We start from the raw sequence: 17,485 nt of genomic DNA on the forward strand, positions 1-17,485 counted from the left end.
ACAATGAAAATGAAATTAATGAAATTTTACAACACTAATAACATGTCTGGACCTGCATCACTGACATCCATCAATAATGTTCAGCATCATCTTTAATTTAACAGCATAGACAACCAGAAATTTGAAAGCTAATGGCCACTAGTGATAGCACCCTAACTTCAATATATGGATAAACCCTTTGTATAACAATAATGGCATATTCTGCTTAAAATGTTCAACATGTAAAATTCATATCAAATATTTATCAAAATTATCCATAGTAGGAAGTACATATCTTTAGTATGTATCTGAAAACTGTACAAAGTTTGAATAATATTAGATTATGTACCATACACAAAATATAGTGACAAAAATGCTTAATATGTTGGACAAAATTAGTCAAAAAAAAAAAAACCCAAAAAAACCACACACTCTGCATAGTTTGAATACTATTAGTTCAATACTTTTTGAGTATCAGATTACACTAAATAGGTACCAACAATGACAGCAGTTCTAGTATCTGCTCAACTCTTGATGTGCCATACTTAAGGGTACATATGTGATTGAATAACTGAATGAATAAAATGCTTCACAGTGCACAGCTTGATACGACTGCAAAGGTCAAACCCTGAACAGTTGGGGCAAGTATGAGCACATCATTCAAATGTGATACAGATTTAAAATTTGATTACAATTAGATATTTTAAACATGATATAAATTTGACTGGAAAAACCTCCAAAATTAATCCTAACCTTCCTTTGGTGGGGATATGGTATTTTGTGCAACTTCAAAACAATCCATTCACTTTTACTTTATTGAGATCAACCAACTCATATTCAAGTTACCACACAAAAACCAAGTATCTACAGGAATGCTTTTTTTTGTCCCTTTTTGACCTCTAATTCTTAAACAGTTGGGGCCAAAACCGGGAAAAACAATACAAACCTTCCTTTTGTAGTTTGGAACCTTTTTATAAATTTTAAAGACACCAACCAGCTAATATTCCAGTTGCCACACAAAACCAAGTGTCTAAGGATTACAACAAAGACAGTACCATACCAATATAGGACCGCAATTTTTTTGTGGTCGTATAAAAGATGTTGAAAGCATCTACAAGACCTGATGTCATTTTTGTTGATGAAAATAATATGAAGAACTTGGAGACCACTGTTTCTGTAAGTGCAAACCATTTGAATCAGGGAAGCTACAGGTAATCAAGTTATGTTATGTTAGGTAAGATGTAAGTGTCATAAGATTGGAGTAAATTGGTTGTCATTGAAAAATTTTATTTTTATTATAGCATGCACATTTAACTCTAATTCCAAGACAAGACCTTTAATCATTCAAAATCAGTAAATTCTGGTTGAAAGGAAAGAGATATTGAGTACTTAAATTTAGTACATGTAGTATACATGAAGATAAACAATTAGATCATCATTTTGAGAAATAAAAAAGTCCTTGTTCTTGTTTATTTATCCATGTTTAATAAATATCTTCATATCACAGTTCAATTGGTAATGTCATATTAGTTTACAATGTCATTTCCACTTGTAAAATTACGTCTGATCGACGTCAATGGTCAGATCGACTTTGGTCATATCTGTTGGTTCTGTCATACCACCACCACGCAAACCTGCCAGGAATACTTTAGGCTGGGGAACATTTGTGTAGGAATCAGTCTTAGTCTGGGTTGAGTGGTCCCTGAAATTATGAAATCAGTTGATTTTAATTCAAGTGACAGAAATAGAATTAAATTATTAAGAAAGAAAAACTTTTATTTTTTTCTGAAGTTGTTAATTTAGCATCAAACTGAACACTGGAAAAAAATTAGCACAAAAAATACAAATTATAAATTGAAAAGTTTATTTTCTATCAACAACATAAACAAATTAAGTATATGTACATCTCCACTTCCCTTGAGGTATTTGATAATAATTACCTTCCTTCATGCACATCTACACATAAATCCCGTACTTCTTATCAAGTTCTATTTTATGGTTTAGGAGATGTGGTTACAAAATATGCACATATAAAACCGTTAATTTTTATTATCTCCCCTTGCAGACATCCCATAATTTTGTTCTTTTGTGTACATCTACACATGATGCCTTACCTTCCTATAAAGTTTTAACTAGTTTAATTAGCAGTAGTGGTTAAAATATAAAAGAAGTGGACATGAATGGACAGACAGAAAGGGTATTTTCAATATATTTGACAAAGTATTGCAAGGGGAATAGAAAGGCAAAAAACAAAAGAACTAAGTCTTTCTGTAAGTCTGATGATGACATACTTAGGAGGCCAGACTTGGATGGCATTATCTCTTCTCATGTTACTCAAGTTGGTCTGTACTGAGTGTGTGATCCTAGTTCTCAAATTTGCCTGAAATTATAATCAAATTACTAATCTGTCCTTTGTTAAAGGTAATATTTAACTTTTGAAAACCATATGAAATTAAGAGTGTCCATTTAGAAACCAGGCAGTTCCTATGACATGAATGCCACAACCTAAATCTTATTCCACTAATTTTTTTGTTCCAATGTAATGTTTATATAATATCTATGTCTAACAGTACAAATATTATTTTTAAATCAACAATAGATGGCTCAAAAATTGATTTTACATTTCCCAAAGAAAGCAACCAAATTGTGGAAAAAAAGAGAGTTATCTCTCTCTTTCAATGAATTTCAATACTTTCTACATAATTCATTTCTCTTAAACCATTGCAGTTAATCAAAAATCAACCTTCAACTTTGAGAAAGGATGCATTAGCCATATGGAATAGATATAAACTTTTTGAAAACAAAATTTGTCATGTGCCACCCCCTGCCTGGTTTTTGCATTGGATGCTCTCGTCATATTGTGCTTTTTATAGATTCCCCTTCAGTAATGAGTGGTTTAAAGGATTTCTCCACTAAAATTGGTAAAATAAAGATTTTCAATATGAAAGCTTTAGCCAGCATGTCAAAGTCTTAATTTCACCACATAGAGTGTAGAAATAATTTAAATCAAGAATACACTGAAGGAGATTAAGTTTTATCCTTAAAATCTGTAGAAAATCTGAAACTTTAAAATTGGCCAAATTCATAATCACTGTCCAATGGTTAAAAAGTCACATGCATTTATAATCACCGGCTTAGAATGGGGAAATAAAAATTGCTATACTTTTATTTTTCTGAAATATATGTGGTGTATTGTGGAAAAAAAGAGAGTTATCTCTCTTTTTCAATGAATTTCAATACTTTCTACATAATTCATTTCTCTTAAACCATTGCAGTTAATCAAAAATCAACCTTCAACTTTGAGAAAGGATGCATTAGTGATATGGAATAGATATAAACTTTTTGAAAACAAAATTTGTCATGTGCCACCCCCTGCCTGGTTTTTGCATTGGATGCTCTCGTCATATTGTGCTTTTTATAGATTCCCCTTCAGTTATGAGTGGTTTAAAGGATTTCTCCACTAAAATTGGTAAAATAAAGATTTTCAATATGAAAGCTTTAGCCAGCATGTCAAAGTCTTAATTTCACCACATAGAGTGTAGAAATAATTTAAATCAAGAATACACTGAAGGAGATTAAGTTTTATCCTTAAAATCTGTAGAAAATCTGAAACTTTAAAATTGGCCAAATTCATAATCACTGTCCAATGGTTAAAAAGTCACATGCATTTATAATCACCTGCTTAGAATGAGGAAATAAAAATTGCTATACTTTTATTTTTCTGAAATATGTGGTGTATTAATTGTTGTGTATCATCTGACTTCACATGTCTTAATCAGTTACTAACACGATTTTTTTTGTAAGTCAGGAAAAAAAATTGGAAATTGATGAGTAAATATATAGTAAAAAGAATGGTTAAAATCAGATTTCAAAAACTCAGATTTCAAAAACTCAGATTTCTGATTTAAATCGTAAAAAGAAAAATAGATTTATATGAAATGACACAATATTTTTTTTACCTATAGAGTGTAAAATAAATTTAAATGAACTGTTTCCATTCATTCCTTTAATAGATAAATGAACTCTTACCAATTTAATAGCCTTCCTTCTTAGTTCCCATTCATTCCATTCATAAGATTTCACAATATTAGTTTCCATGAAATGTGTATCTGTTTGTGTTCCGCTGTCACACTTTGTAATGGGTTTCTCTATCATTCTACCTGCATCCTTTCCCTACAAACATTACAAGGTATTATTATTGTAAATACTATCTAGTAATTAAAAACTGCAATATTTCTATAAAACATTCATTTCAGAATAAAAAGAATTAAAGCTAGACAAGGTACTTACAGTTTAAGCAAGGCAAATTGACCAATTCAAAATCCAGAAGGAAAAATAAACACATTTATGTCAGAAAGCAGTATGGTAGTACATTTGTATTAAACTATAGATAATAAAGAGAAAAAGGACCATATCAATGACAAAGGATGTATAAATACCAATAGCAAAATACCTGTGAATAAGGGGTAATACTAGCAAACTGTGTGTGAAGTTCTAGCAACTGAATCAACTCCGGACTTTTTTTTGCACCTTCTGCCACAAGTCGTATGAACCTTATAATAGAACCCAATAGCACAATGTCAACATTGACAATGACAAATTTGAAATTAAAAAATAAAAAAATGAAAGAATACAGTAACGAGTTGAAAGTAATCAATAATAATTAACAGTACAATATAATGTTTTATAAAAAAAAACAACTTATAAGACATGTTTTTTTCATTGTATATGCAGGCTGAATTACTGTTCATAATGGTGAACACATTTATTAATTACCCAATTATTATGATATAAAAAAAAAATGCCCCCTCTCCCACCAAAAAAAAAAAAAAAAAAATAATAATAAGGACTATTCATAAGAAATGATTAACTTTAATAATTACCCATCAGGATTCTGTGCAAATTCTGATGCCGCTAGTTTTCCACAGAATGAATAATAATGGTCTTTATATCTGAGAACACCAATATCTGGATTACTGGGTAGCAGCAATCTATCAAACTTTGCTAATGCCCAGGCACAGTATCCCTAGAGATAAGACAATAATTATTACTGAGGTCATCTAAAATATATACACAGTTATCCTAAAAAGGGGGAGATAATTAACATTTTACCTTAGAACATCTGTAAGCATATCTATACAACAGCAAGTTTTTGGGGGCGACCGATAGGTCTATCTATACATTGCCATTTGGCCTGAAGTATCATACTTTTCAAATGTAGTCTAATGTAAAAAAATTATGTGGAAGAAAAGAGAAAAGCATGCATAACTTTTTAAATTGAAAGTGATGTAGTTTATAAAATTTCCTACTAGTCAATGCAACATTATATGGACCCACAGAATCTTACGTATAATATATTTAAATAACAGCAAATTAAGTTTATAGACACTTAATCACAGTAAACATAAATCTGAATAAAAAAGTTAACACTAGAATGAACAGAAAAGTAATAGAAATCCTATCTTAGTATGAGATCAAAAGTTATACGTAAACATGTTACAGTTATAATCAAACAAACTAAATCACATATTATAACATACCCTATATTGAAGTGGAAGTTTATCATAATTATAACTATTACAATAATAACATACCCTATATTGAAGTGGAAGTTTATCATAATTATAACTATTACAATAATAACATACCCTATATTGAAGTGGAAGTTTACTAAAATGCTTTGTTGTGTCAGGAAATAACCAGTCAAGGTCTTTATAATCATTTGGATTAATTTTTTCACCTTTTGTCTGAAAATAAAAAAAACCACACAAAATATGTCTTACAACCAAACAAAATCTCTATACATGTACCAATATTTATGATGAAAATAATGGTTCTGTTGAATAAATGTGTAAGTAAATATAAAATATAAATTCTTCTACTGGATAGTTATTTACTTGTATAAGTACTTAATAGTGGTAGCAATTTAGCCTCTGTGGACAAATAAAGTTTTAAAGGTGCATACCATAGCATGGCTTAAAAATGAGCCTTTCAAAATCATTAAATTAATGGTACAATTTTCATAGAAACTTTCAACAAAATTGACTTGAATAAATGATACTGAAAATCCACATTTTTACCTTTTCTACTTACTAACGTACTCAAGCATGTAAACAATATTCATACACTTCTGTAGTAAATTACAAGTATGATTTATAAGTACACATTGTTAGGTTTATTTTGACTACTTTTAATCAGCATGCGCACATATTATGCACTTAGAATGCATGGATCTAGGTTTAGTGTATTTTTGGTACTACATAGAGGGGAGACAATTTGACCCGGATGCGGTAAGTGAGACCTAAACCATTAAGTTAGAATATCTCCCTTTGCAGGCATCAAATAACATACAAATATGCTTCATGCACATCTACATTGGATGCCTCACCTTCCTACAAAATTTCATCAAAATCCATTGGGCATATTAGCTTTTGAACTTACAGGAAAGTTGTGAAAACATATGGATGGTTGTATAACATACAGACAGGATGAATCCTTTATACCCACTAACTTTGTTTACAGGGGGTATAATAGAAACCCTTGCTTACCAATAAAAGGAAAATAAGTATGTATATGTACAATGAGTATGGCTTTTTACAACCAATCTACATCTGTATTACCTCAAATATTTATGCATTTTTCTATCTTCTTGATTTCTTTTTCATGTATTTTGTATACTTTCTTTGTTTGGTTTTTTTTTGTTTACTTTCTTTTTTGTTTTTTAAAAATTTTGTGTGTCTTAAATTATAAAATTAACATATACTGGTTACCAAGCATGACTCTATCATTTGTGTTAATCATAGCATCAAGATAAGATTTCATGGTATACATGTACATGTCTTTGTTCTTATATTGGATAATTTTGTGTATATATTAAACCTTGAAATTTGATGTGTAATAAATAAAGATACATGTATATTAAAACATAAAATATAATGTGAAATTACTTCTAAACCAGTAGAACTTACTTCCTGTATCCTTTGTTCATCAGTTTTTACTGTAGCTCCATCTAAGAATGGACTAAGAATCTCATCTGTGAAAAGTTCTCTGTGACCCTGTATAATAAAGAAAACTACAATCAACCCATTAGAGAGAAGCCAGTTTAATTTGATTTCCTTCATAAATGTAGTTTTCACTTCAACTTGTGGAAAGCAAAATTAACTAGAAAAACTATTATATGAGCAAACTTGACTAAAGGGTATTCCCTGCACCTTACTGCAGGAACATATAGTCAAGATATAAACAGCTATTATTATATTTTCTGATGAAGTTCAGGTGTGAAATCAAATCCAAGGTTATAGCATCCCTATATAATGCTTATTTTAAGAAAATCAAGTTGCAGTGATAAGTAGTTGTAGAAAAAAACTGACCCCCACTTGATCAACAAAATTTTTTAAAAAATCCATGTTTTGCATCATGGAAGTCCAAAAGTCATTCAGATAGAAATGCATAATGACATGTAATAAAAAATGTGTAAAGGTTCATCAAAATTCATCAAGTGGTTTAAGATAATTTGTGGAAAGGAAGAAGAGTGCCCTCACCCTCCAGTCAACAAAACAAAAAAGTCCATGTTTTGCACAAGGAAACCCTAAATGTCATTCAGATAGCATTATGAAAGGTGCACAACGCTATCATGCTATGAAGAATGTGTGCAAGTTTTATTAAGTTTTTCTATAATAGGTTTGGGAGGACGTGTGGTAAGAAAAATAGTCCTCCTTACTTGACAAATCATACAAACATCAACTTTTAACTGTGTTAATAAAGACATGAATCTTACTCGTGTGAATGGTTCTAAACTGGCTAAAATGTTACTGAGCACAGAGAGTAAAACCATCTCATCCTGGAAACCACTCCATAACTGTGATAGGTGAATAAATTGGGGCTAAAAGACAAAAAAAAATTAATGAATGAAGGTAAACTTTTTTTTTAAAATGAGTAACCATATATGTGTAAAATGTTGCCTGACTATGTTACGTACTTGCCACAATATAAGAAAACAATGTGTGGTTAGTTCTGTCTGTGTCATATCATTTGTGGATCTAAACAAAATTTTGGTCCAGCAAGTTTCTCTAAGCAAATATTTTTTGTCTGTATTATTATTAGAGGCAGCTGTATGTAAGAAAGTTTTTTTTTTCATTTATCTAATAATAGTTTTATTAATTCTAGGCTGTATTAAATTTTTTAAAAAATTGAAAAAAAAGGTATATGTGTGGCATATAAATTTTTAGTACTGTTCTTTATCATTACCATATCATGTAGATCATAAATAAATCATGAAGGAAGAACTGTCACCCTCATCATAGCTAAGAATACACTTTTTATTGTAATATCACACCACCTATTTTGTAAACACACAAATTTATATTGCGGTTTTCCCTCATACAGGGTGAAATTGTACTCACATAGACCTGTGCTGTAGGCACTGCAGTCTTTGACTGAACTGTTGCCTGTAGCTGTTCCATTCTAGTTGCTAATTGTTTCTCTAAAGATTCTACTTGATGAGCACAACTTATTACATCATTCTGGTCAGAACATAAATATCATTGTTATTGTCATAAAATCAACTGCTTTTAAAAACAGGAATTATGAAAAAAAGCTCATTAATATTCTGTAATTGTGATATAATTTCCTGTATGTATTACTACCGTTTTATCATTTATATTCTGTAATTGTGATATAATTTCCTGTATGTATTACTACCGTTTTATCATTTATATTTACCAAAATGGACTATTACTTAAATTAAGCAATATTGTGAAAAAAAAAAGAAATTCTCTTTAGAATTGTTGTTAAAACCAAATGACATTTTTCACAATAATGAAAAAAATGCAGAAGTTACAGTACAGGACTTTACTTTTTAAATATTAAAATTGTTTCACTTACTCAAATGAATAAGATATTCTCTCCCCTTGGAAAAAAACCTGTACACCAATACATACCAAAATTATTCTGAGAAAGGCTTCATGTTGCCTAGTGTTGATCAAAGCTTCCTTCAGAAGTTGTGTAGATGGTCCTTCACTCGAGTCACCTGACTGCATCTTTTCAATTAATGCTGTAAATTAATAACAAACCTAATATAGTATAAGAGTCTCAATTTATGTGTGCATTTTTGCCTGATTATATAAAACCTCAACTGTTTATTTTAATACATATACCAGGAAATTCAAATAACTAGAATTGTATAACATTTAGGTATTTGTGTTGAATTGATTAAAATTAATAGTTCTTAAATTATTTAGTTATAAGATTTATAAATATTATGAACAGAACTCTTGCTTTAAAGGTATTGTAAAGTCTCTAATATCTTTAGGCGAAAGTATCTAAAATTTAATTTAAAAGAATAACATACTTACCAGTATACTTATTTGCAGATCTTAGGGTTGACTGAATTTCTGAATCTACATTTTGTGTTGTTGCTGGAACAGCTTCATTTAAAATAGCAGGTACTGAAAAGAAAATGTAAATTATATATATATTTTTCTAAGAAAAAAAAATCCTTTTAATTCAAGTCTGTGACTTGGTAAAATTTACTTTAGTTTTTTCTCAAGAATTAACACTTTTCAATCAGCATTTCAAATACTACACAATATAGTTTGCACATCTAACTATACATTAGATTAAAAAAATGTGTACATTATAGACACATGCCCTGATACTCCCAAAATACCAATGTAGCATGTCATACTTAACCTTCCTTTAAAGTTTAAAAATTAATATGCAACACTAAAATTCATTTCTTAGTTTGATTAATAGGAAATTTATGTGTGACTGATACAGAAGTTCCATACACAAAACACAGAACAACCAATTGTACTAAAATTTAAAAAAAAGCAAGCATTAAATTGTATCAAAAAAGGATGCTTAAGTTTTATCAAATGAAATGTTAGGAACTGATGTGCAGACATAAATATTAGACAGCATGAGTAATAACTGCCCACGACGAATAAAGGTCGAAATAAAAACTATGCAGAACTTACAATCATCAATTCCTTCTCCACCTTTTCCACATTCCTTATTAAATAACCTGATACCAGTCACAATCATTGTCAGTTCAAGGAGTTGTCTTTCCTTATCACGTTTAGTCAAAGACATAAAAGTTCCTAGTTCTGTTTGTGGAAAAACACTTTGAAGTGCAGCAGTTGCCTCCCTTACTACAGCTATATCAGTTGGACTACCCAGTCCAGAACGAAGAAGAACAGCAGAGACAATTTTACGGTAAAGACTTTCAAGTTCTTCCCTGGTCCTTGCACGGCTGTCAGTAATCTCTCTAATAACAGGCTGCAATCTTGACTCTAAGACTCTTCTGTGTTCTTCCAAAAAGTCAGCTGAAATAGAAAATTTATTTCAAGTTGGATACTACCACACATACGGACACTTCTAAACAGGGTGAAATTAGCTCTAAGGAGCATTTTAAATAGACTATGAAATTCATTCAAGAATTGAGAAGTAACTATCCAACTTGATTGAACTTCAATCGGCATTTTCTTCTCAGTTAACACATTGAATGATATCCCTAGATTATTTACCCTTTCTTAGATAGAAATGGAAGATTTGAATACATCATGCATTTACAATTATCATACAAAAAAGGGGACATTGGTGTACTTCACAGGGAACTTACATCTTGTAGTATAATTCATATCAAAGTAGACTTGCATCTTGACAGTATCTAATGATGGTGTCCTTGTGTCCATCAATCTATCAACGCACAACTAAAAAAAAGATTTAATAAAATTAATGAAGTAATAAAATAAAAAGGAAAGTCTGTGTAAAATTAATATGTATCATATCTATAACATACGGCAGAATCAACTTATTACTGTCTTACAGAAAATGAAATGTATGTATCTGCTGTTTAGAAAAAATAGCTAGTTGTATATACTTTGTTTTACAAGTCATTAAAAACATTTTTTCAACTTCATGCAGTTCTTGGAGTTTTGGTAATTCAAATTGTAAAAAAATTGACTCACTTTGATTAATTTCTGTACATCATCCTTTGTCAATGTTCTGTCCACATTAAATTCATTTGAGGGATCCAAAACCACAGCTTTCACCTAAATAAAGCATGGATAATCACATGATTTCATTTATTTTGATTTAAAAAATAATATTACTAATCTTTGTGAAATAAATAAATAAATGAAACCAATAAAACATCAAGATCTCATTGAAAAACAAATCTAAAATTAAAGATAATCTTTTTTACTTACAATGTATTTGCACCACACAGATGAAAAAAAAATATCAAACAAAACGATTTTGTCCACATGTTACAGTTTTAAACGCAGTGGTATCTCAAGTCATGGTCTTACCATGAAGGCCACTAATGTCTCTGAAACTGCCTGTCCCTTGCTGGCACATTCCTGTGCTATTTCCCTGATGATATTTTTGATAACACTTTCTGCTTGGGCTCTAGACATCTTGTATGGATTTTGAACAACTGAAAAATCAAGACATTGACTGAACCTTAATAAATTAAACGTCAAACTTATGAAACTACAAAAAACAAAATAATCCAGGACATACAATTTGTGAAAGGAAAAGCAAAAGATTGGTCTTCTCTGCAGATAAAAAAACTCATCTCACCTTGAGTTTTGTGGACAATATACTATTTGTTTTCCAGAGGGAACATATTAAATCACACAACTGACACAAATAAGACAGCTCTGAGGTTAGTGTTTCTACATATGGTTTACAAGAATGACTTGTATATTGTAGAAAAGTCCATAGTAACTAAGGTACACAGCATGGCTGTTTGGCAATCGATGCAAAGTTATTTTGTACACAGTGAGTCCCCAATGGTGCACTATTTCAATAATAGTAGCATGTTGATGTTATCTGTAATGGCCAGGGTAGTTATCACAATACACAGATATTTAAAGATTTTAAATAGCAATTTTGTTTAATCTCATCATATCAATTAAAGCTATGTAGCATGTATGGCCTACTACAATCTCACTTTTTTTCATAACGGAAGCAATTCTCATTGATGCGCTAAAACTTATTTCACAACACAATCATTGTGTAATAGCTCTTTTTGTATCCCCATTGTTGGTGTGATGTCACACTTTAACTTGATTGGTTATTTGAGGGAATTTACTGGTATGCTGAGATGGAAAAATCCTTATTATCTTCAAATAAAGATTGATTGATTTTTGGGGTTTAACGCCCAAGCAGCAATATTTCAGCTATATTCAGGTGATAAACATGAAGTGGATGATAAAATGAACATGAAATGAAAAATGGGATGGGACACAAGGATAATGGGGTTGACAAATTTTGATTGCCACTGGAAATAGGGAGAGGTGGGTAGGGTCAGGCAATTTAGCCTCCTGTTGTGGAGCCCTATGGTTCCTACTCTGGGAGAATACCACAGTAGGGTTCTTTCACATGCGAGGAACGTGGCATCTTTCCCATCACGGTGCACCACTATGGTTTGCGGTCAGGTTTTCTGTATTATAGCCTGACAACCCCAGCACGTAACACACCAGGGGTACCCCATTCCACCACTTGGGCCACACAACCCAGTTGTTCTGTGGACAGAACGCCCTAGCCCCCAGCTAGGGTTCTGATCACTATTTAGTTGCCTTTTATGACAAGCTTAGCGCTGCTGCAGGTCTATTCTTTTGACACCCGGACCTACACGGGGCTCAAATAAAGAACTGGATTAGGTGTCCATGCAATTTTAAGACTTTCTTGATAAAAACAATAGTGTTACAGTTAAAGGATTTCATATTTAAAAACACCAAATTAAAGTTAATATATGGTACTTTCATAAGTTTTGTTCCATATGCATTAAAAGTTTGCTTTCTATTGTTTAAGCTATGAACATTCTCCAATGAATTGTATGTAGGCAAGAACAAATGAATCATCTCAATTGTTTTTTGTATTTTTTAAAATTGAAGATCAATGTATTTTGAGTAATTTTACACTTTTTATAACAAACTTATGTAGTACATTGTAGTAAAATTATACAGGAAAATGTTTTCATCAGTTGATTTTTCCTTAGAATTTCAACAAATTTTCTTTGATTTGAGCGTTGTTCTTCTTTCATTATACAGTGAATGTGATGTTGGGCGAAAACATAGGCCATGCTGAAATCGGTTCCACGACTGAATAGAAATCAATATTTAAAATGGCAATGAATATCTGTTCAAAATCCTCTAAAAGAAGATACTTTATCAATGATTAAGATCAAGACAGCTGCAACAGATTTTGAAATAACTTTCAAAGGTTTTAAGTAAGTTAACCAAAGGCACATACAAAGCTTCACCTACCACAAAGTGCCCAGATATTCAGAAAAAAATCTATATAGGTATACAAAATTTTAAATATTTGACTCTTTGAGAACAAGACCACAATATTTTTGTTACTTTTTTTAAAATTTCCATTCTCAAAACACCAATTACTGCAGAAAGAGTAATCAAGGGAACCAAGGTTATAGCGGTAATCAAAAGAATGAAATCCTGGGACAATGACCAGACATGGAAAACAGACATACACAACAAAGAACATAAAGTAACTAAAATCATACATACAAAATACATGACAGGATCATATGTATATGCAGGAAAGCATATGATCCTGCCACCTATTTTTCCAAACTGTTTACATTGTTAGTTGCTGATCACTGTCCAATTGGACTTCAGCGTGTGTCTTCCTAAATTAACAGTCTATTAAACCTGTGTAGGGCTACCAGACATGATGGGCAGAACAGTGGTAAGTTAATTGTAAAAAAATAATATCCTCCATTTTTATTTGCTATCACTGATGGCCATTTGCTTTCAAATTCAATGCCCAAGATAATTCAGACATGTTTCTTTGATGAAAACTGTTTTGAAGTTGTAACCTTCTATGGACATTGTTCAATGAATTCATGTGACTGTCATGTTATCACTATCCATTATTGTTACGAAAAACTTAAAAAGACATCAGTTCTTATGTATTTTCTGGAGAAATGCTCTCCGCTAATGAGAGTGAATGTGAAGATATGGTTTTCATCATAGGACAATTTTGGACTTTTAGTCCTTTTATTGTGTCATTTGTAAACTCAATCATCTTATGTGATTATTTCAGAGGTTTAGCATCTGTTCTGGATTAAACATGACCGCAATCGTTCCAGTAAATACAATTTTACACAGTTCGCAAGAATAGCTGACTAGCAATCAAAACATACTTTTTACCTTGCCCTAGTGCAAGTAGTAGTTAATAATGAAAATTCGCTGAAATTTCTTGAAACTTGCCACCTTTATTCTTAAATGCACTGTCTATTTATTTCTAGAATAGTAAAAGCATTAATAAAAGTAGAAGCTGAATATTCAAACATGAAATTTGAATTTGCAAAAATAGGTGATGCAAGTATATTTGTAATAACATAAACTTACATTCTATACCAAGTTTTAACTTTTCAAGAGCCATAAGTACTAAATTTTAGTATCAAACTGTGCATCAAAATTAGTGCGCAAAACCACGTTTTTTGGTATGGGATAAGCCCTGACATCCAACACCCCCAGCTTGTCTGCAAATCTGCCATTTGACATCAGAGCAAACTCGGACTTCAAAGTTCAAAGAGTATAGCACAATGTCAATGTTAATTACCCATTAGATATTTGATCCTGAAGTTTGAGAAAGAATTTTTGTGCAAAGGGGCTGACCAAAAAAGAAAACTGCTTGTGACAATTATTGCGGCAATAGCTCTAGTTTTGACCATTCGGCAGTACTGTCAACTACAGTGCATATATTGCTTGGTTTTCGAATTTCGAGGAAATCTACTGATTTTTCTACAGAACAGAGAACATACCGAACTTTACTCAATTTGATCAGTTTAAGCTCACTCCTTGTATAACAACTGTTGTTAGCTGCACTTTAAATAAATCGCAAAATACGTTTAAACCATTAAATATTTTTTTCTCTCAGTAAAACTACAACTTGCACGTCCATATTGTTTATATCCTTGGATACGATGCGTACGCATAACCCGGAAAAGAAAGTAGAATCACGTGACTCGAATGAAGTTAAATTCGTCTGTGTACCACTTGCACATTCTGACAGTGGAATTTTTAATGAAGCTATGATTAATCTGCTGACATGAATAGGCTTAAAGATGACCAAGTGGGTTAGATTTGATAACAATGCAAAACATGGTATAGGTAAGAATGCAAGCAACACATACGATTTGTATTATTTATATTTTCCTGAAATAAGGAAGTGATGTTGAAGTGGTTGATGATGAGACAAGTGTCATCGTGTTAGGTCACTACACAATCAACACACCCCTTCTTGTTTTTTTTAACGCCGACTTCACTGTGGAAGCTTTTTCACTTCAGAATATAAATGAAATACACTGGAACCAGAGTTTGACTGGAAGCATTTGTAATAAAAAGAAGTCTTTAGCTTTGTGTTAATAAATAGTGAATTCAAAGATCTACTTTTACATTAGTTTAGTGCATATATAAGATTTTCGAATTTCGAGGAAATCATATCATATATATGCACTATAGTATTTTGTTATCTTTTGCTCAAATTTAAAAATCAAATGTCTGATAACTGCAGAAATTGTGTTCTCTTTAATGAATCATCACACAATGATTTTCATTTGAAATAAAATAGACATATTCACACTTGTGGATGCAGTTGAGGAAAATAGTATATTTTCCTATTGTTTTCATGTAAAACTATTTCAACTAAAAACAATGACATCGCAATGTTTAAGTACATTGTTTTTCTGGTGTTTAAAGGTCTTTCAGAGCAATATGATATAATAAAACATACAAATTAAAATTAAAATACATTTGTACCTTCAGGTATTATATCTGTTATGAGCATTGCCCCAAGTATTGGCACAGATTGTGTTTCTTTTTTATTTGGATTTATTCAGTTGTACATGTGTATGTATTTTGGTTTAAATTATAACGCTTTGGTGGTTTCATGGTGAAATTTGCCTTGAATGTTAGATTGATCAGACCTTCTGTTGAGGATTTAGTCTTTTAAATTGAGTAAATCATACTTTTTATTGTTTATTTTTCACCAACACTCATTTCAACACACACTATGCAATTGTAAATAGTCTATAGTAGAAGATTCCCAGAAATAAATACAAACTTAACATGTACATAAATACAATAAATAAATCAAAACAGAAAATAAGTATTATTGTTTATGAATAAACAAAATTTCTTTAATAATTATAGTACATGTATATATGAAGTCATTTTTTTTCGAGTGTCTGACAAACTGTGATATATTATTCAATACAAGAATATAAATTGTTGGTAATTAACTTAGCTAAATACCATTGACAATAAACAATATTTTCTATACAAATAATAGAGAAAATAATCTTACCAACTATGGTCTTCAAATCTCTAAACCTCAGCTAGCAAACATAATGGCCCATAAAAGTTCTGCCCAATTTATGTTACAATTGTTTCACATAACCCTACTGTTTATTTCACAGGAAAACGTTACAACGCTTTCCACTAAACTATTAATTAAATAATTAATTGTGTCAATGAATACTTAAAAATTAAAGTCATGTGCATTTTTTACTATGTACATTTTTACTAAATACAAATATGAGCAATAATACAAAAAAGACCAACAAATAAGAACCTTTTAAAAACACTTCTTATCCTGAAACACATCAAACAATCAAACATTTGTTAAATTATTTAGTATGACCTGCTTCTTAAAAAAAAAATTGTATCACATAAATATCAGTTAATTGTAATATACAGCAACACAATGTTAACTTAGTCAATATTGCTGTTACCAGGGCAATTTACAGTGTACATGTAGGTGTATTGATGATTTGATAACTGCCAAACTTAGAATCTGAAATCATTTTGCAGATTATAGTTGCTACCTGTTTTTTGTGTATATTGGAATGCATGGAAAATTATCTATTTGTCAACAGAGAATTTGGTAAAAATGCTGTTTTAGTAAATAACATGATTGAACTGATACATGTACCTACTATAGTGCATTGAAAAATGAACATGTATATTTATGTGTACAATGTACCCCAACTTATATTATGTTCATATATCACAGATCTTTTCACTTGCTTCAAATGATCTCTTCACATGTTAGTCTACATGTATATTCTATTGATGGAGTTGGTTCTCATGTATTGCTGCTAGTGACCTCAGCATTTTGTTTTGTATGGTACATGTATCAGTGGACTTGATTCTGACTTGTGATGCATTGTCCTCATAATTTTATATAACTTTGTCAATGTTTCAAGAACTTGATTGCAAGGGAAATAATTAGCTGTGGACATACATGTATGACTATTGCAAGTACCTGTACATACATTGTATGTCTGACCTTCAATTAGGCTATTGGAATGGTGATTGAAATGAGAAGGGACAGCCATTTAATGTGGTGGAAGAGGACTGAACAATCAAGTTGATTAACCCTAAATAACAGAGAATTCAATTCTCTGTCAAACTGAAGTTAATTTCTTTTACAACTGTATGACAAAAATTACTATATGTGTAGGTTA

At 30.9% G+C, this 17,485-nt stretch overlaps 2 protein-coding genes across 33 annotated transcripts in view; one reads left to right on the forward strand and one right to left on the reverse strand.

Moving 5' to 3' along the window:
* Positions 1-1,249: 1,249 nt before the first annotated feature.
* Positions 1,250-14,944, reverse strand: LOC148622660 (cilia- and flagella-associated protein 206-like). 2 transcript variants are annotated; one of them, XM_088572676.1, is made up of 16 exons: positions 14,780-14,944; positions 11,292-11,419; positions 10,950-11,033; positions 10,601-10,691; positions 9,957-10,304; positions 9,333-9,425; positions 8,919-9,031; positions 8,382-8,501; positions 7,757-7,861; positions 6,948-7,034; positions 5,628-5,726; positions 4,863-5,005; positions 4,433-4,532; positions 4,009-4,152; positions 2,271-2,359; positions 1,250-1,681 (listed from the first exon to the last, which is right to left on the reverse strand). In XM_088572676.1, exons 2-16 carry the CDS (start codon positions 11,397-11,399, stop codon positions 1,537-1,539), a joined length of 1,869 nt encoding a protein of 622 aa, XP_088428802.1. In that variant the 5' UTR covers positions 11,400-11,419; positions 14,780-14,944; the 3' UTR covers positions 1,250-1,536. The 2 variants fall into 2 exon arrangements, with proteins under 2 accessions (XP_088428802.1, XP_088428801.1); XM_088572675.1 differs by lacking the exon at positions 14,780-14,944 and adding an exon at positions 14,578-14,745.
* A 16-nt stretch (positions 14,945-14,960) lies between these two features.
* The window catches only part of LOC148622661 (dedicator of cytokinesis protein 1-like), a 64,632-nt gene continuing 62,107 nt past the window's right edge, over positions 14,961-17,485 (forward strand). For 25 of the 31 annotated variants that reach the window (XM_088572650.1, XM_088572641.1, XM_088572642.1 and 22 more), the window contains exon 1: positions 14,961-15,128. In XM_088572650.1, coding sequence (XP_088428776.1) covers positions 15,083-15,128 — 46 coding nt within the window. In that variant the 5' untranslated portion in view covers positions 14,961-15,082. The remainder of the gene's footprint in view (positions 15,129-17,485) is intronic. The other 6 variants (XM_088572654.1, XM_088572659.1, XM_088572671.1 and 3 more) reach the window with 1 other exon arrangement.

Source organism: Perna viridis, chromosome 3, assembly GCF_037379345.1.
Source record: "Perna viridis isolate PV_CMFRI_1.1 ecotype Kerala chromosome 3, ASM3737934v1, whole genome shotgun sequence".
Lineage (NCBI taxonomy): Eukaryota > Metazoa > Mollusca > Bivalvia > Mytilida > Mytilidae > Perna > Perna viridis.